Here is a 22,600-nt window from a genome sequence, read left to right on the forward strand (position 1 = left end):
CATGGGGATTTTAATCAAATTTGTTTTCTAAAAGGGATCATTCTGGTAATAGTGTAGAAGAGGAATTAAACACTGGTTCTAGAGACCACTTGGCACGCTCTTGCTATAGTCCAGGAGAGAAATGGCAACGGTCTTTGCTCAGACCACCTTAGGGACCTGACGATTACAGACTTGGGACAAGTCCTGTTTATCTTTCTCAGGGGTAGTTTCTAAGGCACAAAGTAACATTGACAATAATAGTGATTATTTGTTAAATTCTTACAAGTGCCAGGGGCTATGTTATAGTTGAGAAAAGTGAGACCCATAAGGGGGAGGGGAAGGAAACTGCCCACAGTCACCCAGTTGGCAAGTGCCAGTGCCGGCTGGGCTCCAGGTGTGTCTGCTGTAGCGTCCCTGTGTCATGAAGCCACCTCTCAGGGGAGCCTGCCACTCGGATGGTGTCTGAAGTGCCTTTTATTTTTATTTATTTGTTTTTTTGAAGCTCCTTTTAGATCTAAGATTCTTTAAGTGCAGATTGAACTATTTTGAGGTACTAAATAAATTTGTAATCAGATTGGGATAGATTTAGTTAGGAAAAATTTTCTTTTTTTTTTAATTTTTAAAAAATGTTTTATTTATTTTTGAGACAGAGAGAGACAGGGCATGAGCAGGGGAGGGGCAGAGAGAGAGGGAGACACAGAATCTGAAGCAGGCTCCAGGGCCGTCAGCACAGAGCCCGACATGGGGCTCGAACTCACAAACCGCGAGATCATGACCTGAGCCGAAGTTGCACGCTTAACCGACTGAGCCACCCAGGCGCCCCAGGAGAAATTTTCTAAAGAGGTAAATTCTGAGGTAGGCTGTCCAGTTAGAAGAGGTAATGACTCATTAAACAGCCCAGACTATCTAAAAACTAAGAAGAGTACATTTCAGCTGGATGTGAAGGTGTCTTAAGAGATAGTTTCCATATAAAGATCAGTGAGCATTCTCTACTTCGTGTGTCTGGATTAACCACAAGAACATTTGTTTTCTGTCTTTTCTGTGCTTGGTGCTATTTCAAGGACTTAGCTCTTCAGTGTTCATTGAAGTATGTCCTTAAATGAGGTTGGACACCAAGAGGTAGCTCCGAGCTCCATTGGTACATGGCTAATTGCTCTTAGGACAGATCTGGAGAGTGTGGCTTAGCTCAGATTTCTTCTTGATGGTGGTGATTATAATTCATCAGGCATGTATCAGCAGGCACTTGTACGGTAGCATGTGGAATCTTCGCCGTGGTGGGTTCTCTCCCCAGCCTGTCAAGGTGAGGAGTGCAAGCCGCGTCTGCCGCAGCCTCTGTCCTGAGCCTATGCATGAACCATGTCAGAAATTGACAGGATTAGTAAAACTGAAGAGTTTTAAAGACCAGATTTTCTTTTTTTTTATTTATTTTTTTTAACGTTTTATTTATTTTTGAGACAGAGAGAGACAGAGCATGAATGGGGGAGGGGCAGAAAGAGAGGGAGACACAGAATCGGAAGCAGGCTCCAGGCTCTGAGCCATCAGCCCAGAGCCTGACGCGGGGCTCAAACTCATGGACCGCGAGATCGTGACCTGAGCTGAAGTCGGACGCCCAACCGACTGAGCCACCCAGGCGCCCAAGACCAGATTTTCTTAAGGTTTTAACTTTAATTCCAGTATAGGTAACATACAGTGTTACATTAGTTTCAAGTACACAATATAGCGACTCAACAGTTCTGTACATTACTCAGTGCTCATCATGGTAAGTGTCCTCTTTAATCTCTATCACCTATTTCATTCCTACCCCCCCTTCCCTCTGGTAACCATCAGGGTGTTCTCTGTAGTTAAGAGTCCGTGTTTTGGTTTATCTCTTTTTTTTTTTTTCCTTTACTCATTTGTTTTGTTTCTCAAATTCAACATATGAGTGAGATCATATGGTAGCTGGCTTTCTCTGGCTGATTTATTTCACTTAGCATTATACTCTCTAGCTCCATCCATGTTGTCGCAAATGGCAAGATTTCATTCTTTTTTATGGCTGAATAATATTCAATCACACACACACACACACACACACACACACACACACACACACACCATCCCACATCTTATCTACCCATTTATCTATAGATGGACACTTGGGCTGTTTCCATAATTTACCTATTGTCAATAATGCTGCTATAAACATAGGGTTGCATGTTTCCCTTTGAATTAGTGTTTTTGTATTTCTTGAGTAAATACCCAGTCGTATGATTACTGCATTGTAGGATAGTTCTATTTTTAACTTTTAAAAAAATTTTTGTTTATTTTTGAGAGAGAGAAAAATGGAGGCATAGGAGTTGAAGCAGGTTCTGTGCTGATTGAGAGCAGAGAGCTGGTGTGGGGCTCAAACTTATGAACCGTGAGATCATCACCTGAGCCAAAACCAAGAGTGGGACACTTAACTGACTGAGCCACCCAGGTGTCCGTAGTTTTAACATTTTGAGAAACCTCCATACTGTTTTCCACAGTGGCTACACCAGTTTGCATTCCCACCAACAGTGCTCGAGGGTTCTCCCTGCCAACACTTGTTACCTCTTATGTTTTTTTATTTTAGCCATTCTGACCATTGTGAGGTAATATCTCATTGTACTTTTGATTTGCATTCCCCTGATAATGAATGATATTGAACATCTTTTCATGTGTCTGTTGGTCATTTGTATGTCTTTTTTGGAGAAATGTCTGTTCATGTCTTCTGCCCATTTTTTAAAACTGGATTATTTGTTTTTTGGGTGTTGAGTTTTTCAGTTCTTTATTTTAGTTACTAAACCTTTATCATCAGATATGTCATTTGAAAATATCTTCTCCCATGCAGTAGGTTGCCTTTTAGGCTTTTTGTTTTGTTTTGTTTTTTACTTAGAAATAGTTGTATTTATATTCTACAATGTACTCAAATACTGGTTTTCTTACAAACTTTCTACAGGATGTTTTTTGAACAGATTCTTCACATTGTGTCTTGACTGTGTTCTTATGGAATTGCAGGGAAATAGTTTTGTGTGTTTCTATAGCTTAATTTGTACTAAAGGGATGACAGATGGTCACATGCAGTCCATGAAGGATTCTGACATGACGAATAGTCAGTTTTTTGACATAGGCCATCCATCTCTTTGATGCTGAAGGTAATGCATCTGTTGAAAGAAGTAATTATAGATTTGGATTACTGATCTCTGCCTCTTCCAGTTTTTCTATATTGTCTTCCCATATAATGTGAACTCTCGTGACTCTAGGATTAGATGCCAAAATGTTCCTTTGAAGCTTAGGAAAGTCTGGTTTTCCTGGCAAATTTTCCCATACTTCTGTCTCAATATATTCATTATTTACATAGCAGCCAACTCTAATAAATTCTTGCCCTCAATAGGTGCATGTAATTAGCACAACTGTTATACCTACTGCATCTACATCTGGAATGAGTCTTGGATTAGGTGCCTCAGCTGGAAATAAAACATGCCGTCCTGCAGAAACAGGGCCCACTAAGAGTCTAAAACTTAATCATATTCTTCACTTTCTGCAGAGCCCACATAGAAAATTTTCAATTCCAAGTCTTCAGACAGGTCCTCGATGCACTTGAAGGAGTTCTTGAACTGGAATGGGTTGTAGGAAGGAGAAGGATTATCCAGCACCACTACATTGTTCATTTGAACCTTTGGAAAAAAGCAAACAAACAATGGGAACAAGGGTCTTCTTGTGGCACAGTAAAGTCCAGTGTGCGGCTGCTAGAGACAGCGTAGACCCTGACCCTCGAAGCATCTGCCCCGTGTGGTGCAGCAGTGATTTGAGAAACTTTTTTCCTCTTTTTATTTATACCCAAGAACTCCACAGTGTTTTGTAGCTTTCCTGTTTTACTAAACTACAGCCCCCGATTGACTGCACCCAAGCTCTGACCCTCCTCCTCCAGCGAGGGCCTCACTGGGGAGCAAGATGGAGTCCCTCTCCCAGAATGGGTCACTTCAGCTCCACCTGCTGGTGTGGATTAGGACTGGTTACCTTTTCCTTTTGTTGATGATTTCCTTTGCTGTGGGGAAACTTTATTTTGATGTAGTCCTAACAGTTTATTTTTATTTTTATTTCCCTTGCCTCAGGAGACATATCTAGAAAAATGCTGCTAGGATTAATGTCAAAGAGATTACTGCCTGTGCTCTCTTTTAGGATTTTTATGGTTTCAGGTCTCACATTTAGGTCTTTAATCCATTTTGAGTTTATTCTGGTATAAAAGTGGTCCAGTTTCTTTCTTTTGCATGTGGCTGTCCAGTTTTCCCAACACCATTTACTAAAGACTGTCTCTTCCCATTTTATATTCTTGCCCCTTTGTCATAGATTAATTAATTCATTATATAAGTGTGGGTTTATTTCTGGACTCTATCCTGTTTTTCTGTGTCAGTACCATACTGTTTTGATTACTATAGCTTTGCAGTATAGCTTGAAATCTGGGGTTGTGATACCTCCAGCTTTGTTATTCTTTCTCAAGATTGCTTTGGCTATTTGGGGTCTTTCATGGTTCCATACAAATTTTAGGATTGTTTGTTCTAGCTTTGTGAAAAATGCTGTTGGTACTTTGATAGGAATAGTATAGACTTTTGACCATATTTATTCTTCTAATTCATGAACATGGAATGTCTTTGCATTTCTTTTTGTCATCTTGAATTTATTTTATCAATGTGTTACAGTTTTCAGAGTACAAGTCTTTTACCTTTTTGGTTAAGTTTATTCCTAGGTATTATATTATTTTTGGTAGAATTGTAAATGGGATTGTTTTCTTAATTTCTCTTTCTGCTGCTCCATTATTAGTGTATATAAAGGCAACAAATTTCTGTACATTGATTTTGTATCCTGTGACTTCACTGTACTTATTCATTAGTTCTAGTAGTTTTTCAATGGAGTCTTTAGGGTTTTCTATACGTAGTATCAGGTCATCTGCAAATAACGAAAATTTTGCTTCTTCCTTTCTGATTTGGATGCCTTTTATTTCATTTTCTTGTCTGATTGCTGTGGCTAGGACTTCTAATCTATGTTGAATAAAAGTAATGAGAGTAGACATCTTTATGTTGTTCCTGATCTAGAGGAAAAGCTCTGTTTTTCTCCACTGAGTGTGATGTTAGCTGCAAATTTTTCACAGATGATCTTTATTATGCTGAGGTATGTTGCCTCTAAACCTACTTGGTTGATGGGGTGCCTGGGTAGTGCAGTCGGTTAAGCGTCCGACTTCAGCCAGGTCACGATCTCGCGGTCCGGGAGTTCAAGCCCCGCGTCAGGCTCTGGGCTGATGGCTCAGAGCCTGGAGCCTGTTTCCGATTCTGTGTCTCCCTGTCTCTCTGCCCCTCCCTCGTTCATGCTCTGTCTCTCTCTGTCCCAAAAATAAATAAACATTGAAAAAAAAATTAAAAAAAAAATAAACCTACTTGGTTGAGTTTTTCTTTTTTTTAATCATGAAGGATGTTGAACTTTGTCAAATGCTTTTCTGCCCTATTGAAATGATTATATGGTTTTTATCCTTTCTGTTGTTAGTGTGATGTATCACACTGATTGATTTGCAAATATTGAATCATCCTTGCATGTTTGGAATAAGTCTCATTTGATTGTGGTGAATGATTTTTTAAAAAATATGTTGTTAGATTTGGCTTGCTAATATTTTTGTTAAGGATTTTTGCATTCTGTGTTCATCAGAGATATTAGCTTGTAGTTCTCTTTTTTAGTGGTATCTTTGTCTGGTTTTGGTATCAGGGTAATGCTGACTTCATTGAATGTATTTGGAAGCTTTCCTTCCTCTTACATTTTTTGGAATAGTTTGAGGAGAATGGGTATTAACTAATTTTTAAGTTTGGTAGTGTTCACGTATGAATCCATCTGGACTTTCATTTTTTGGTAGTTTTTTGATTACCAGTTCAAATTTGTTGCTTGTAATTGGTCTGTTCAGATTTTCTTCCTGGTTCAGTTTTAGAAGGCTATACATTTCTAAAAATGTATCCTTTTCTTCTAGGTTATCCATTTTGTTGCCATATAATTTTTCATAGTATTTTCTTGTAATCATTTGTATTTCTGTGGTATTATTTTCTTTCTTCTACTCATCTTAGGCTTTTTTTTTTCTAGTTCCTTTTGGTATAAGGTTAGTTTGTTTATTTGGGCTTTTTCTTATTTCTTGAGGTAGGCCTATATCACTATAATCTTTCCTCTTAGAACTGCTTTCACTGAGTGCCAAAGATTTTGTACCACTGCATTTTCATTTGCATTTGTCTCCATTTATTTATTTTTTTAATTTCTTCTTTGATTGCTTCATTGACCCATTGGTTGTTTAGTCTCCATGTGTTTGTGTTTTTTCCAGGTTTTTTTCTTGTGATTTATTTCTAGTTTAATGCCATGGTGATTAGAAAAGATGTATCATATGCTTTCAATCTTCTTAAATTTATTGAGACTTGTTTTCCGTCTAATATGTGATCTATTCTAGAGAATATTCCATATTCATTGAAAAGAATATGTATTCTGTTGTTTTTTCATGGAATGTCCTGTATGTATCTGTTATGTCTCTCAGGTCCAATGTTTCATTCAAATATATTCTTTCTTTATTGATCTTCTGTTCAAAGGATCAATCCATTGATGTGAATAGAGTGTTAAAGTCCCCTACCCTTTGTGTTACCATCAGTTTCTCTCTTTAAGTCCATTAATACTTGCTTTATGTATCTAGGTGCTCCGGTATTGGGTGTGTAGGATTGGTCCCTTTATTATGTAATGCCCTTCTCTGTTTCCTTGTTATAATCTTTGTTTGAATGTCTGTTTTGTCTGATATAAGATTGGTACCCTGGTTTTTTTGTTTTTGTTTTTGTTTTTTCCACTTCCGTTTGCCTGGTGAGTGTTTACTCATCTCTTGGCTGTGGTTTAATTCTCAGTTCAGTTCTCAAACTTTGGTATAATGTTTAGGATCAAATCCATGGAAGGGCAGCTTGGGAGTGAGCTAGAAGTTCATAATCTACTTAATAGGGTTGCTTTCCTAAGCTCTGCTTTCTTGAAGATCTCTCTACTACGTTTGGGTTTGCTGTAGCTTCCCTCTACCCCCCCGCCCAGTTCTCTAGAAAGGTGGGGCTTTATTTGCCCTGCCCTACTGCACACTTTCTGCAATGATACTTGTGTCTGGAGCCAAGCAATGGATATTTATTTACGTTGTCCTCTTGGAACACCAGCTCTTCTAGTTGGAGAAAAAAGTTCTAATCCCTCAGTGTTGTGGTGCCTGTGAGCCCCTGGCTGTCATCTGAATTCATTCTTTCTCTTGAAGCCTGAGGTAGAGAACTTCTACCTGAGTTCTCTGTACCTGTGCCAAACCCCATTTCTGGGTTCTCCTTCAGGTTGATGAATCAGATGGGGAAAAAAATGGTAAAGTCCCCATTGTTTAGATGGTACATCAGATTCTGTTCTTCCTGAATTCATGAACATCTCTCCTTTTGTTCAGATCTTAATTTTTTTCAACAACATTTTATACTTTCTACATCCAGTAGTCTCCCTTTGTCCATAGTTTTGCTTTCTGCAGTTTCAGTTACCTGAGATCAACCATGATCTAGCAGCAGATGATTCTCCTTCTTATCCATTGTCAGAGGGTGATAGTGGCCTAATGCTGCATCACAATGCCTACATCATTCGCCTCACTTTATCTCATCATTTAGGCATTTTATCATCTCATATCATCATCAGAAGGGGGAAAGAGTACAATAACATATTTTGAGAGAGGGAGAAACCACATTCACATAACTTTTATTACCATTTTATGTACAGTTTTACTTATTTTATTTTTTTATTACAGTTTTATCACAGTGTTGTAATTGCATTATTTTATTAGTACTATTGTTAATTTTTACTGTCCCTAATTTATAAATTAAACTTTATCATTGGCATGTGTGTATGGGATAAAACTTTGCTTATCTAATGAACTTTGCTTATCTAATAGTTGCTTAGTGAAGATCCTGAGATAATGATGCTTGTAAGTCATAACTCATATAGCTGCTTTTTCCTCATCAGTGAGACCATTGTTTATACTTTGTTTAAAGCATGAACGCTTGTTTTTTTACCTTCTTATGCATTATCCCCAAACTGAGGGTTCCTTGAGATCTATCTTAAGATTCTCCAGAGCATCTAATAGAATGTTCTACATCCAGGGTACACAAATGCTTGTAGGTTAAATAAAGAATGGTAAAGACTTAACTGCAGGGTATAGCATTACAAGTGGCCCCCAAATAGAAGGCCTCTGAATTTATAATTAATGTGCACATCAAAAAAATTTCAAGAATCTATGTTGTTTGGTATCTCTCACCTTCAGTGAACAAGCAGTGCATAGCAATGCACATTTCTACCTAAAACAGACCTTTTTTTTAATTTTTAAATTTTTAAAAATTTTATTTTTTATTTTTTAAAATTTACATCCAAATTAGTTAGCATATAGTGCAACAATGATTTCAGGGGTAGATTCCTTAGTGCCCCTTACCCACATAGCCCATCCCCCCTCCCACACTCCCTCCAGTAACCCTCTGTTTGTTCTTCATATTTATGAATCTCTTATGTTTTGTCCCCCTCCCTGTTTTTATATGATTTTTGTTTCCCTTCCCTTATGTTCATCTGTTTTGTCTCTTAAAGTCCTCATATGAGTGAAGTCATATGATTTTTGTCTTTGTCTGACTAATTTCACTTAGCATAAAACCCTCCAATTCCATCCATATAGTTGCAAATGGCAAGCTTTCATTCTTTTTGATTGCTGAGTCATACTCCATTGTATATATATGCCACATCTTCTTTATCCACTCATCCATCAATGGGCATTTGGGCTCTTTCCATGCTTTGGCTATTGTTGATAGTGCTGCTATAAACACGGGGGTGCGTGTGTCCCTTCGAAACAGCACACCTGTATCCCTTGGATAAATGCCTAGTAGTGCAATTTCTGGGTCATAGGGTAGTTCTATTTCTAGCTTTTTGAGGAACCTCCATACTATTTTCCAGAGTGGCTGCACCAGCTTGCATTCCCACCAGCAATGGAAACGAGATCCTCTTTCTCCGTATCCTCACCAATATCTGTTGTTGCCTGAGTTGTTAATGTGAGCCATTCTGACAGGTGTAAGGTGGCATCTCATTGTGGTTTTGATTTGTATTTCCCTGATGATGAGTGATGTGGAGCATTTTTTCATGTGTCGGTTGGCCATCTGGATGTCTTCTTTGGAGAAGTGTCTATTCATGTCTTTTGCCCATTTCTTCACCGGATTATTTGTTTTTTGGGTGTTGAGTTTGATAAATTCTTTATAGATTTTGGATACTAACCCTTTATCTGATATGTTGTTTGCAAATATCTTCTCCCATCCCGTCGGTTGCCTTTTAGTTTTGCTGATTGTTTCCTTCTCTGTGCAGAAGCTTTTTATTTTGATGAGGTCCCAGTAGTTCATTTTTGTTTTTGTTTCCCTTGCCTCCAGAGACGTGCTGAGTAAGAAGTTGCTGCGGCCAAGATCAAAGAGGTTTTTGCCTGCTTTCTCCATTTTGATGGCTTCCTGTAACAGACCTCTTTTTAATTCATTTTAGATCCTTTGCTAGCAATTGCTGCATTTTTTGTTTTTTTGTTTGGACATAGATTGCCTCTGTGTTCCTTTCCTACACTAAATTAAGTACTGCACACACCCCACCATTTGTCTGTTTTCTTATTTATCTTACACAGTATGTATTTCCTTAGGGTATTTTATCTTTGGGGCTTTATTTTTCTTTAGCTGAATAAAATAGAGCATAAAAAGAGTTTAAAAATATCTTTAGCTCCTTAGGCTAAATGCTCAGAGGCCTCTCTGGCAAGGCAGTTCTCCAGCCTGGTACTCTATAAGGCTTTAATCCTTGCAGTCTACTCCTGCTCCTCCAGGTCTAGCATTTCAGCAGATAAAGTTTCCTTTATTGTACATATTTTGTTCTGTTTTTCCTCGTCATAGAGTAGTTACATCATATATAGATTTAACTCAAACACTGACTTCAGATCTCACCCCATTTTTACATTGGAAAAAAAATGTCATCCATCAGCAAACCTGCCTTCTTCCCTGCTCAGAAAGCCCCAGGTCCTATGGACACTGCTCCTTGGTATAGAAAGTCAGTGTTTATGTTTATCAATTAGAATACGCTTGGCTTGGATTAACAGAATTCTCAACTAAAGGTGGCTTAAACAGTGAGGATTTATTTGTCTTGTTTAATGAGAAATCCAAAGTTAAGCAGTCCTAAAGTTGGCAAAATGGTCTAGTGATTTCAGGGTTCTGGTTTTCCCTTTAGAATTTCAATATAGCTATACCTGCCTAAGCATCATATCCCCAAACAACATCTGTTGTACAGCTACTTTTCCTGGTGTGTGTGTGTGTGTGTGTGTGTGTGCGTGCGTGTGTGTGTGTGTATATAAGAAAGAGAGATCAAAGAGGAAAAACTTTCCCATTAAACCCGTGTGTGCCTCCTCATATATCTCATTGTGGGAGGTAGACTCTGACTGAAGAAAGAAGGTGGAAAATGGCTGTTGTCTGGGCAATCACCAGTATCTGCATATGCGTATATATTTGCATGTGTGAGTAAGAGAGAGAGAGAAATCATAGTGATTTTTTTTTTTAATGGCTCAAGGCTGTTGTTCCCAGGTAAAGTTATATGTGAACTCCTAGCAGAGCTTTCAATGACCCGCCACACTGGAGGAGGAGGATGGTGGCATTTGTGCTAAAATTGCCTTTGCTTCCGATGGCACAATCAGAATTTTATATTTTGTCTTTTGATTGGAGCATTTAGTCTATTTACATTCAGAGTGATTACTGAAAGATATGAATTTAGTGCCATTGTGTTACCTGTAAAGCTGGTGTTTCTGGTGATGTTCTCTGTTCCTTTCTAGTCTGTTGCTTTTGGTATTTCTTTCTCACTCAAAGAGTCTCCTTTAATATTTCTTGCAGGGCTGGTTTAGTGGTCATGAAGTCCTTTAGTTTTTGTTTGTCTGGGAACTCTTTGTCTCAGTTTCCATTCTGAATGACAGCCTTGTTGGATAAAGAATCCTTGGCTGCCTGTTTTTCCCATCTAGCACGTTGACTATTTCTTGCCACTCCCTCTGACCTGACAGGTTTCTGTGGACAGATCTGCTGCAAGCCTGATCTATCTTCCCTTGTAAGTTAAGGACTTTTTTCCCTTGCTGCTTTCAGGATTCTTTCCTTGTCTGTGCGTTTTGTGAATTTGACTATATGATATGTCTAGGTGATGGCTGGCTTTTGTTGAATTTAATGGGAGTTTCCTGTGCTTCTTGGGTTTCGATGCCAGTGATCTTCTCCAGAGTAGGGAAGTTTTCAGTTATAATTTGCTCAGATAAACCTTCTTCCCCCTTTCTCTCTTTTCTTCTTCTGGGACTCCTGTGACATGCATGTTATTACATTTTAAGAAGTCACTGAGTTCTCTAAGTCTACCTTCATTTTACTTTTTAAAACTCTTGCTTTTGTGATTTCAGGTTGAGTCCAGAAATCTTCCTGAAACGCCCGGTGGTTGAAGGAAATCGTTGGAGGTTGGACTGCATTCTTAAACGAAAAGCAGTACGTATTCCAAACCTTGGCTGATATAATTTTTTCAATGTTTATTGTTTCTGAAATACCTTTTCTTTTTCAAAGCCCTTCATATGTAAGCATAGCTTTTTTCTTTAGAGTTTGATAAAAAGTGGAATATTTGTGGTTTTCAAGTTTATTTGGTTCTTTTTTTCCTGTTACTCTTGACTGCATAAATATGTTAGCCTAATTCACAGCATGGATTATATCAGGAACTCTAAGTTTTGATTTTTAATCAGTTATAGGCAGTTAATTTTATAGGCAAAAAAACTGTAACAAGATTTTATCATTGAATAATAAAGGGTGAAATGAAATGTAGCATTTTCTTTTTTATTCATTATTCTGCCATTTGATCAAAATACAAAGTCATTAGGAGAATGATTTCATTCAGTTAGGGCCAAGATAATGTAGAAGAATATCAAAAAGAAGGGCAGTAAGAATTGGTGTTGCTTTGGTTCCAGTTTTGAGACAGTTCATGGTAAAAATGTGGAATTGTCTCCTCTCCAGTTGACCCAGTAGATTCTGGGTAAGCATTGAGTGTATTCTTTTTGGTATAAAAAGTAACTGAAACAGTATAGGCTCATCAATGACTACTTTACATTCTTATTTCTAATGAATGTTTTTATATAGTTGGCTCTCAACCAAGGTAAATTAAGTAAAATTAGAATAGATCTGGATTTGTTATTAATCATGTCCAAATTAGCAAGTGCCAGCATTTTTCTACTATTACTTGAAATTGTCTTAAGCTTTTTTATTCTATCATTTTTTAAATGTTTATTTATTTTTTTTCATTTTTGAGAGAGAGTGCGTGTGAGTGAGAGAGAGTGAGTGCAAGTGGGTAAGCGCAGAGAGAGAGGGAGACACAGAATCCGAAGCAGGCTCCAGGCTCTGAGCCATCAGCACAGAGCCTGACGCGGGGCTCAGACTCACGAACCAGGAGATCATGACCTGAGCCGAAGTCAGATGCTTAAGTGAGCCACGCAGGCACCCCTTTATTATTCTATCATTAAACATTCTAACATAATTTGTAGATCCTGGGTAATTGGGTAAAAACAAGAATTTTTGTTTCTTATAGTTGTGACTCATTTCTTCTTTCCCATTCTCCACATTCTCTTATTGCTTTCCCCATTTACCCATCCTCCCTCTTTCAGTGTCTTTCCCCATGCCTTTAAGATTTCTAAAGATAATCCATAGATATAGTCAGACCTCACTAATACTGATGGAAAAAGAAGTTGATAAGCTTTATTTCAGACACATGTTCTGCCAAACAGCATTATTTTCACGGCTAGTCTAATTCATTGCCTCAAAAGAATTCCATTCACAAAATGGGAAATTCTGTCTTCAAAAGCGTTATTTGTATGTTCATTAAATAAATAATTCAGCATAAAGTTACTGAGTGTCTCCTAGGAGCCAAGTACTACACTAATTACTAAAGATGCCATGAATGTGAGTAGGACTCCATCCCTGCCCACGGAAGGCTTGCTGAAGGACTCGTGTCCCAGGTTTAGTCCTAGCCTTATCAAACTTCCTTCCACATATTGAATGGGCTATAGCCTTCTCCACGTTTCTCTCCACGAAACAGCGTTTTTTCCCATCTCTCCTCAAGATTCCATTTTAGTTAAGTTGTTCCAGTCTGGCCTAGCAATTGTCAACCATACTAGTAAATCCTCTCTTCATAGTACGTATCCAACACTTTACTTTGTAGGTTTCAATCAATATGTATTTGTTGAGTGCCTACTATGGGAAGCTCTGGTGGGGAAGTCCCTCACAATATGAGGAATTTAGGGCATTTAGGATGGGCAAAAAAATTTAAATGAAAGGAAGAAGTTTCTAGGTGTAGAAACTGTGGTGAGGAAACATTCCAGAGGCAGGAATTCCCAAGGCTTTGTCAGTCACAGTAAAGTGACAAGGCTAATTATAGCTGAGTGTTAGCGTAAGTACGATGAGGGATCAAGCTGGAAAGGCCATTGCAGCCAGATGTGGAGGCTTGCGAGCCAAGTCAGTCGTTTGGACTTTATGGAAGAAAGTAGGAAGTGACTGGGGAAGGTTCAAGTCTGGTAGAGGAGTCTGGTGATCTGATCAAATGGTGTATTAGGAAAGTGAGTCTGGCAATGGGAAGACGTGGAAAGAAGTCGGGTTCGATGAACTGAATTCCAGCTGACTTGAGTGTGAGGTGCCTACAGGACATCTTAGTAAATTCCAGAAAGCTAGCAAATGCATGAGCAGGGCTTAGGAGAAAGATTCTAAAGATCCTGCAGGCCTGGCCCTCGATGTTGTGTTAGCTCTCATATGTTTGTTTTCCCCTCAGGCTACTCTCTAGTTGACTTTTCTATCACTAGTGTGGGCTTTCTTTGCTTTTATGGCCCATGAACCCTGGTGAGGTCCTAGGTGAACACCATGGCCAAGTAAATACTATTGCCTGATAATGGTGCTTCATTTCAATTCCATCTGCTTTGTGAAACTTGGAATTTTTAAATTGCACGTAATGATTTTAAAAATTTCCTAAGGAGGGGTACCTGGGTGTCTCAGTTGGTTGAGTATCCTACTTGATTTCAGCTCAGGTTATGATCCCAGGGTCATAAGATCGAGCCCTATATCACTTTTTGAGCTGAGCATGGAGCCTTCTTGGGATTCTCTCTCTCCCTCTCCCTCTGGCCCTCTCTCCTGCTCTTGTGCTCGCTCTCTCTCTCTCTCTCTCAAAAAAACAACTTCCTAAGGAAATAGTAATATTATTAAATATTAATTTCTTAGTGGTACATTTGGCAGAATTGCTCTTCCTTAATTTAGCTATACCATATTATTTTGGTCATAAATTTTTAATACCCAGATCATTGTAAATTGTTATTTTCTATGCCTACAAACACTGTCTCACCTAAATTATTTAGTTTCTGAAAGCCACTACTTTCACAGAGTACTGGGTTGAAAAAATAACATTTATTCTTACATTAATGGATCCCAGAGATCCACAAGGTTGATTAAAATAAATACATTTTTTTCTTCTCATTGTGTAGATTTGGGGGGAGGAATTTTGTGTCTCTGCCTCATAGCCAAGATACAGGCAAACATCTCTTACAATGGCTGTTTTTATGGAAGAAATACAGTATTTTGTTTCTCTGGTGATAGCCAAACTGGTAATTTCCTATTTCTTTTGCCTTTTGAATAGCAGTGTTATCATTTAAAATAGCATAAGCCAACCTTGACTTAGAGGCTGATTATGGCTCAAGTCAGCATCGCAGGGTTTCCCACAGGTCTGCACGGACTGCCCCAAGAGTTGAAATAAAGTGCATCATAGTTATGGCAACTGTATTCATGTACCCAATGTGTATATTTCAATCTTAGAAATGTGATGATTCTTTTTTTTAAATTTTTAATGTTTATTTATTTTTGAGAGAGAAACACACGCACAGAGTGCGAGAGAGAGGGGGGGTCAGAGAGAGAGAGAGAGAGAGAGAGAGAGAGAGAGGGAGACATAGAATCCGAAGCAGGCTGTAGGCTCTGAGCTGTCAGCACAGAGCCCAACACAGGGCTCAAACTCACAAACGGTGAGATCATGACCTGAGCTGAAGCCAGACGATTAACTAGCTGAACCACCCAGGCGCCCTAGGAACATGATATTTCTGATGGGACTTGCACTGAAAAAAATCTTCAAATGCAGCCACCTGGAGACCTACAGAAAAGGGTTTAGGTCCTCAGGGGTGATTTTGTTGTGAGGTAGTTTCTTTCTGTCCTGGACCACAAGCCACATTCTAGAGCTGCAATCAGTGATCATTTAGGAGGAAAAGATGTTCAGGTTTGTCAAATGAGATAATCACATCTCCACACAGGAAAATAAAACAGGATCTTATCAAAGTGGTGGGCTAGAAGGGCATGTGTGGGAAAGGAAAAATAGATCTTCAACCTTGAAGACTATGCTTCAAATAGAACTGGTTCAAAAAAAAAAAAAAGGAGCATTTGTACTTTTTCACATTGCTTACATTGAATGGTGAGGATGTGATCTCCTGTCCTTTATTTTTCATTTTCCCCAAATATTGCACACTCTGCAGAAGTCCTTGACAAATGATAAAGTTGGTGATTATCCTGGGGATACATAAGTTAAGCTGTCTCGAGGCAGGAGACAAACCTGGCTGCATTTAGAAAATATTTTGACCACAGTATTTTGAGTAATCAGAGAGAAAACAATGGACTCAAAAAAGTCTCTTTGATGTCAACTATAAAATTTTTTTACTTTTTGTTGTCTTCACATGTATTTTGTATATGTGAAGTTCCTAAAAATTCCTACTATGTATACTCTGATGTCTGCTCTACTTGATTCAAAACTAATTAGAAAAGAGGTCAGAACTTTCAACTTTTGAAACGCCGGTTTTACGAAGTTTATACTGTGTTTATAGTGTGACATGTGTTCCGTTAACCTTTGGGTTACGTGACTTCAGCAGAGATGAGAAAGATGACATTGTGTAATCCCCTCCAGGCCATTCATTTTTCTACTTGGCCTATTAATACTTTACTTCCTCCTCTGTAATAAAAAGTAATTTCCCCTAGGGTCATGAAAAGGTATTGGTAAAACATTGGATGCTTCAGATGTGTATTCCTTAAATTACAGAATTCACATCAGTCCTTTTTTCTTTTCTAATTTGGCTTTCATTTTGCACAGTTATTTCTCACATTTTGTGTAAGTCTGCACTATTATGACCGGGAAAATGCCTTCATTGTCAGGAAACATTTTTCCTTTGCCCTTTGTAGTTTAGGGTTTATGATAGTGTTGTAATACTTTGACCAAAGAAGAGGAATTTATTGCTTTATGATCACAGAAACCTTGTCACTAATTAACTGTTCATTCTGATACAGATATAAGTAAATAATTGTAAACCAGATTACCTAAAATGAACTGGTTTCTTACTTCCTTATTAGTCTTTTGTATATAAGCTAAAAAGACTTAAAAGTCTCTACCCTATTTCCTTTGGAGTTAATTTATTTCAATGAGAAAAGACAAAATATAGAAGAAAGTGTAAGGTATTAATAAATGGAGGGTAATAATGTAATCCATTAGTGTTAACATCTCTATTATTTCAAAAATCCATTAGTTATGCAGGTCAGTAGAAAACTGTAAGAATCAGGCCAGGGTCTGGAACTAGAAGGTAGTATGCTAAGCAAAATTAGAGAAAGACAAATATCATATGACTTCACTCATATGAGGACTTTAAGAGACAAAACAGATGAACATAGGGGAAGGGAAGCAAAAATAATATAAAAACAGGGAGGGAGACAAAACATAAGAGACTCTTAAATATGGAGAACAAACAGAGGGTTACTGGAGGGGTTGTGGGAGGGGGGATGGGCTAAATGGGTAAGGGGCATAAAAGAATCTACTTGTAAAATCATTGTTGCACTATATACTAACTTGGATATAAATTAAAAAATTAATTAATTAAAAAATAAATAAATAAAAAATAAGAAAAAAAAAAGAATCAGGCCAGGGTCTAAATTGCAACTACTATCCTTCAAGAATGGTAATTTCATAAGCTGAAGAAGCACAATTTCATTCATTTAAAATAAACGTGACGAAAGATGTCAGGTATAATGTTTTATAATTTGGGTTGCAATTTTGGGTTTTAGACTTTATACTATATCTTTAAATGGGATGCTATTTTGTGTTACTATTATTCAGTACCGAATCCTAAAATACCCAAAGAGCAGAGTGTATATGAACACTAGAGGGAAAAAATAATGTTCTAGTTTGCATTTAGAGCTCTCCACCAGTGGTTCATTGCAGAGCACTAAGTGACTGAACTATTAGAAGCTAATCTGTTCATGTCTTGCCTACACTTTCACTTCCTTATTTCTTTATCTGGTCTGTCCTTATGCACTTGGTTGCAGTAATAGTTGCATAATTTTAATTACTAATAAGAAAATTCCAAAAGTCAGCTATTAACCAGAGAAATAGGATGACATATATTTTTTTTTATCCTATTTTTTTTCAGGGTCAGAATGCATTTTACTTTTCACATTCAAATTTAAATTTTAGTTAACATACTCTGCAATATTGGTTTCAGGAGTAGAATTTAGTGATTCTTCACTTACATACAATACCCAGTCTCATTACTACAGGTGCCCTCCTTAATATCCATCGCCCGTTTGACTTTCCTTAATGCAGCTCAGAACATATATTTAAGTATATTCCTCCAAAAATGTATGCACTTTTCAGATGTTACACCAAGAAATATAGAGTGTTAGTATTTTGAAATTTTTTTGAATGCTTATTTATTTGAGAGAGAGAGAGAGAGAGAGAGAGAGAGACAGAGTACAAGCGGGGGAGGGGCAAAGAGAGAGACAGAGACCCAGATTCCAAAACAGGCTCCAGGCTCTGAGCTGTCAGCAGAGCCTGATGTCGGGCTCAAACTCACAAGCCATGAGACCATGACCTGAGCCAAAGTCAGATGCTTCTCCTACTGAGTTACTCAGGCACACTGAGAGTGTTAGTATTTTGAAGGGATGTGTTCTTATAAGGATTTAATGGCCAAAATATGCTTCTTAATATTGGCAGACCAATATTGGGGAACTATATGTATATATATATATAGTTGGAGTACACCAAATTTTATATATATATTATATATATATATATATATAATTATATATATAACATATATATATATATATTTGGTGTATGTATGTATACATGTATACATATATGTATATGTATATATGTATATATATGTATTTTATATATATATAATATATATATTTGGTGTATATATGTATACATGTATACATATATGTATATGTATATATGTATATATGTATTTTATATATATATACATACATATATATATATATAATTTATATATCTTATAAGTTAGTTGCGTTCGACCCAGTTGGCTTCTTAATGACTCAAATTTCCATTATGAAGTATATCTAATTACCATGGATTGTTAATTTAAATTGTAATTAAATTACTCTTTGTCACTATAGTTTATTTCATATGCCAGTATCTCTAATGCTTTATAAAGTGCTGTACTGTGTACAAGTTCTTACCTTTTATCTCTAGGATTTTAAATGCCTAGGTGTAGATACATTATCCAATATGTATGCAGTATGCTTCAAAATGGCTTCAGAGCTGCTGGATATAGAGAATGCAAATTCAAATGTTGCAAATTGCACAGCAGTACTGAGGATAAAAACCTAAAAAGTAAAAAGGTCATATAAGAAGTGGGGGTAAATAAGATAAGAGTTTCCTGGAGGAATACATTCTTAACTGTATGTTGGTGAGGGGACTGTGTGACTAGACAGGGAGAAGAGGAAGGACATTCAGGTGTGGGGCAATTTAGCTAAAACCTTATCACTATCCAAACTAGCGGAGAAAATACTATTTTTTTTTGTACTACCAGCTATTAGACATTGTCTTTTTTTTTAAAGAATATTGCATTTATTTGTTTATTATAAAGTTGATTTATTTATTTTTGAGAGAGAGTGACAGAACCTGAGTGAGGGAGGGGCAGAGAGAGAGGGAGACACAGAATTCAAAGCAGGCTCCAGACTCTGAGCTGTCAGCACAGAGCCCAATGCAGGGCTCAAACCTGTGAACTGCAAGATCATGACCTGAGCAGAAGTTGGGCACTTAACCAACTGAACCACCCAGGCACCCCAACATTGTCTTTTTAATAGTTAATACTAATACAAATATTACTAACATAGCATGTTCAAGTTTATCAGGCACTTTTGATTTAATTTGACCTTCACAATGGCCTTATTTGTCTTCTTTTAAGTCCAAGGTCTAAGGTTGAATCGATGTTAATTTTGTGCTGCTGCTAAATCTTAGGGATTTTTGAACCTTAGAGAAAGTTCCAAAGAAGTCATGTCACAAATAGACATTAATGATGTAATTATGAGTTCCAAATGTGAATCACTATATTCATCTTTGAAGATAAAGAAATGTTTTTTTTTTACTTAAGTAATTTTTAATCAAGAAAAATTCTATTAAAATACTCCAGAAACATTTAAGGGATATTTAGTGTGATTTATTGCCATCAGAGTTTTTTGTCACTGCTATTTTAACTAATGGAAGTGTAATAAAAACAAACCAAAAACCCTAATCCTGCAACCTGAATCAGGCCAACACTTTCCTTAATGTTGTGTAAGTGTTTGAAGATGTTCACAGGTATAAGACCATCACTTTTCGCTGGTAAGTTTACCATTTCAGCCTTTTCAAATATTGACACTCTGTCTTGGCATGACAAGTCCTAAGAATGGAAGGGAGATACATTTTTGTTATATTTGTATCTTAATATATACTTATGTTTCACCTTCTCGTATTGCATTTTTCATTAAATATCTTATTATACTTGTTTATAGAAGAAACTTTATAATACACAGGCAAGAAAAAGACAAGAAAAAGCATAACCTACTTTCAGAAATTCTCATTCCTCCTTGTGTTCTCTCTTGTGACAGCAAGAGGGGGTGCGAATCTTCATAATGCTCTACAAAGAGGTGGAACTCGCTCTTGGCATCAACAGTGAATACAGCAAGAGGACTTTAATGCGTCTACACCCCAACATAAAGGTAATAGGTTCATCCTTCTGAACAACCTTTCTTCTGTATTATTCTGTAGTCTTTCAGGCGTGCTTTGCTTTGAGCAGTGGTAATTTGTAGAATTCCCTAATGTACAATTTTGAGTGAATAGCATTGGATCCTTCTCAGAAATAAAAACAAAAATACTTTCTTATACTTCTGATATCGATGGGGTCCGCAGAGTTCACATTTCTGTTTCTCCTAACCTGATAATTTAGCCAAGAACACACCTTCTACAATTGTTTCAATACTCAGGAGCTTCGTCAAGTTCCCTTGCTCCTCGTTGAGATTATCCTGGAATGTCTTAGATGTGGTCTCCTTGTGATGTCCCTTGAATGTTCATAGCAACAGAGAGCTCATCTAGGATTTAAAAAGCTTTTTCTTAATAGTGTGTTATATACAAAACTAATTAAAATAAATAAATACAATAAGCAATAAAAAAGAGCAATTTGATATTTACTAAAGACTGAAAAAGCTATCAATAATTATTGCCAAGTCCTTGAGATACACCAAGACATATGAATTAATAAATCTCCAGCAGGCTTACAGTATATAACAATTATGTGTTTTTATTTGGCTAAAAGAAGATGTTCCATGTAAATACTAATCAAAAGAGAGCAGCAGTGGCTATACTAGTATCAGATGATATTATAATAGAAAAAGTTTATAATATATAAGGAAGGACATTATATATTATTAAAAGTTTTAATGTAGCAAAAAGATACAGCAATTGTAAACATGTACATACCTGATAATGACTATCAAAATATAGAAAACAAACACCGACAGAATTGAAGGACCAAATAGACAATTGTACAATCAATTGTATAATAGTTGGACACTTTAATATCCCAATCTCAATAATGATTTGTATATACATACAGTGGAGTATATTTAAGTCTTAAAAAGAGATGAAATTCTGATGTATGCTAAAACATAGGTAAACCTTGAACACCTTATTCTAGATGAAATAAGCCAATCACAAAAAGGCAAATAGTAAGATACTTAGTCAAATTCATAGAGACATAGAATGGTGTTTGCCAGGGGTTACAGGGAGGAGGGAATGGGAAGTTATCGTTCATTGGATACAGCGTTCCAGTTTTGCAAAATGAAGCGTTCTGGAGATACATAATGGTGATGATTGAACAATATGCATGTATGTAATGCCACTGAACCGTCCATTTAAAAATGGTCAAAATGGTAAATTTTGTGTTACGTGTATTTTACTACACACAACAAATGTAGGTTACTAAGAACTTTAGTAGTCTCCAAAGTTTTTGGAATGCTTTACTTAAAGATATACAAAAATAGGATAGGTCAGTCTGGGATCATCTAAAGAGATTTCTCTTTAGGGGTGCCTGGGTGGCTCAGTCAGTTAAGCCTCCAACTTCAGCTCAGAACAGTTCGTGAGCTCGAGCTCTGCATCAGGCGCTGTGCTGACAGCTCAGAGCCTGGAGCCTGCTTTGGATTCTCTGTCTCCCTCGCTCTCTGCCCCTCTCCCACTTGCACTCTTTCTGTGTCTTTCAAAAAATAAATGAGCATTAAATTAAAAAAAAAATAAAGAGAATTCTCTTTGAAAGCAGGAGAATAATAACTCCTCAAAATATTTTTCAAATCAAGAGCTGCCAAAGTATGTATATCCCTATATCCATATGCTTGCAATTTCAACTCAGTGGCTGCCAAAATATCAATATACCTATTAAAAATTTTCTCAGAGGTAGATGTTGGTTAAACATTTTCAGAGTTTTTTGTTGTTTTTAAAATAAGATCAGGTATAGCATAAGCCTTTTAGGTGGAAAAAAGGAATCAGCTCTTACATTACAAAAGGTATTACAGCTTTTACTGAAATATGTGACCACATTTCTAGTTAAATGGCAGCTTCCCCCAAATGTGGTATGGGGCAGGGCTGGTGGGGAGGCTTAAAAAAGTAACCAGGAATCTTCCTCTTGTAAGCACTGAGAATGAAATTAGAAGTTTGGTGTATACAGAGCATATTCTGGTATTTGAATTATAGAAAATGCTATTCAGGGGATAAAACAGATATATTTTATTATAACATGAAGAACTTTTTAAAAAGTACATTACTCGTGGGTTTTTTCTTTTCCCTCCCAAGGTGATGAGGCACCCAGATCATGTATCATCCAGCGTGTATCTGTGGGCTCATCATGAGAAAATTGTTGTCATTGACCAGTCAGTGGCTTTTGTGGGTGGGATCGACCTGGCCTATGGAAGGTGGGATGACAACGAACACAGACTCACGGACGTGGGCAGCGTGAAGCGTGTCACTGTAGGACCATCTCTGAGTTCCTTCACAGTAAGTAAATCTCACCTTTATGGAACTGCATAGAAGGGACATGATTTGTATAAGTATGTGTTAATAGCATGACTGATTGATTGGTTCACTGGGGGGCAGCATATTCCTGGATGGACAGACCTGGTTTCAAAGACCACCTAGCAAGTCTGTAACTTTGCAT

At 37.2% G+C, this 22,600-nt stretch overlaps 1 protein-coding gene and 1 pseudogene across 5 annotated transcripts in view; one reads left to right on the plus strand and one right to left on the minus strand.

Annotated features, from left to right (window-relative positions):
• The window catches only part of PLD1 (phospholipase D1), a 173,953-nt gene that overhangs the window by 73,397 nt on the left and 77,956 nt on the right, over nt 1-22,600 (plus strand). For all 5 annotated transcript variants that reach the window (XM_043594903.1, XM_043594900.1, XM_043594902.1 and 2 more), the window contains 3 exons: nt 11,471-11,552; nt 20,007-20,117; nt 22,240-22,440. In XM_043594903.1, the coding sequence (XP_043450838.1) occupies nt 11,471-11,552; nt 20,007-20,117; nt 22,240-22,440 (394 nt within the window). The remainder of the gene's footprint in view (nt 1-11,470; nt 11,553-20,006; nt 20,118-22,239; nt 22,441-22,600) is intronic.
• Nucleotides 2,794-5,959, minus strand: LOC122492226 (annotated as a pseudogene).

Source organism: Prionailurus bengalensis, chromosome C2, assembly GCF_016509475.1.
Source record: "Prionailurus bengalensis isolate Pbe53 chromosome C2, Fcat_Pben_1.1_paternal_pri, whole genome shotgun sequence".
Lineage (NCBI taxonomy): Eukaryota > Metazoa > Chordata > Mammalia > Carnivora > Felidae > Prionailurus > Prionailurus bengalensis.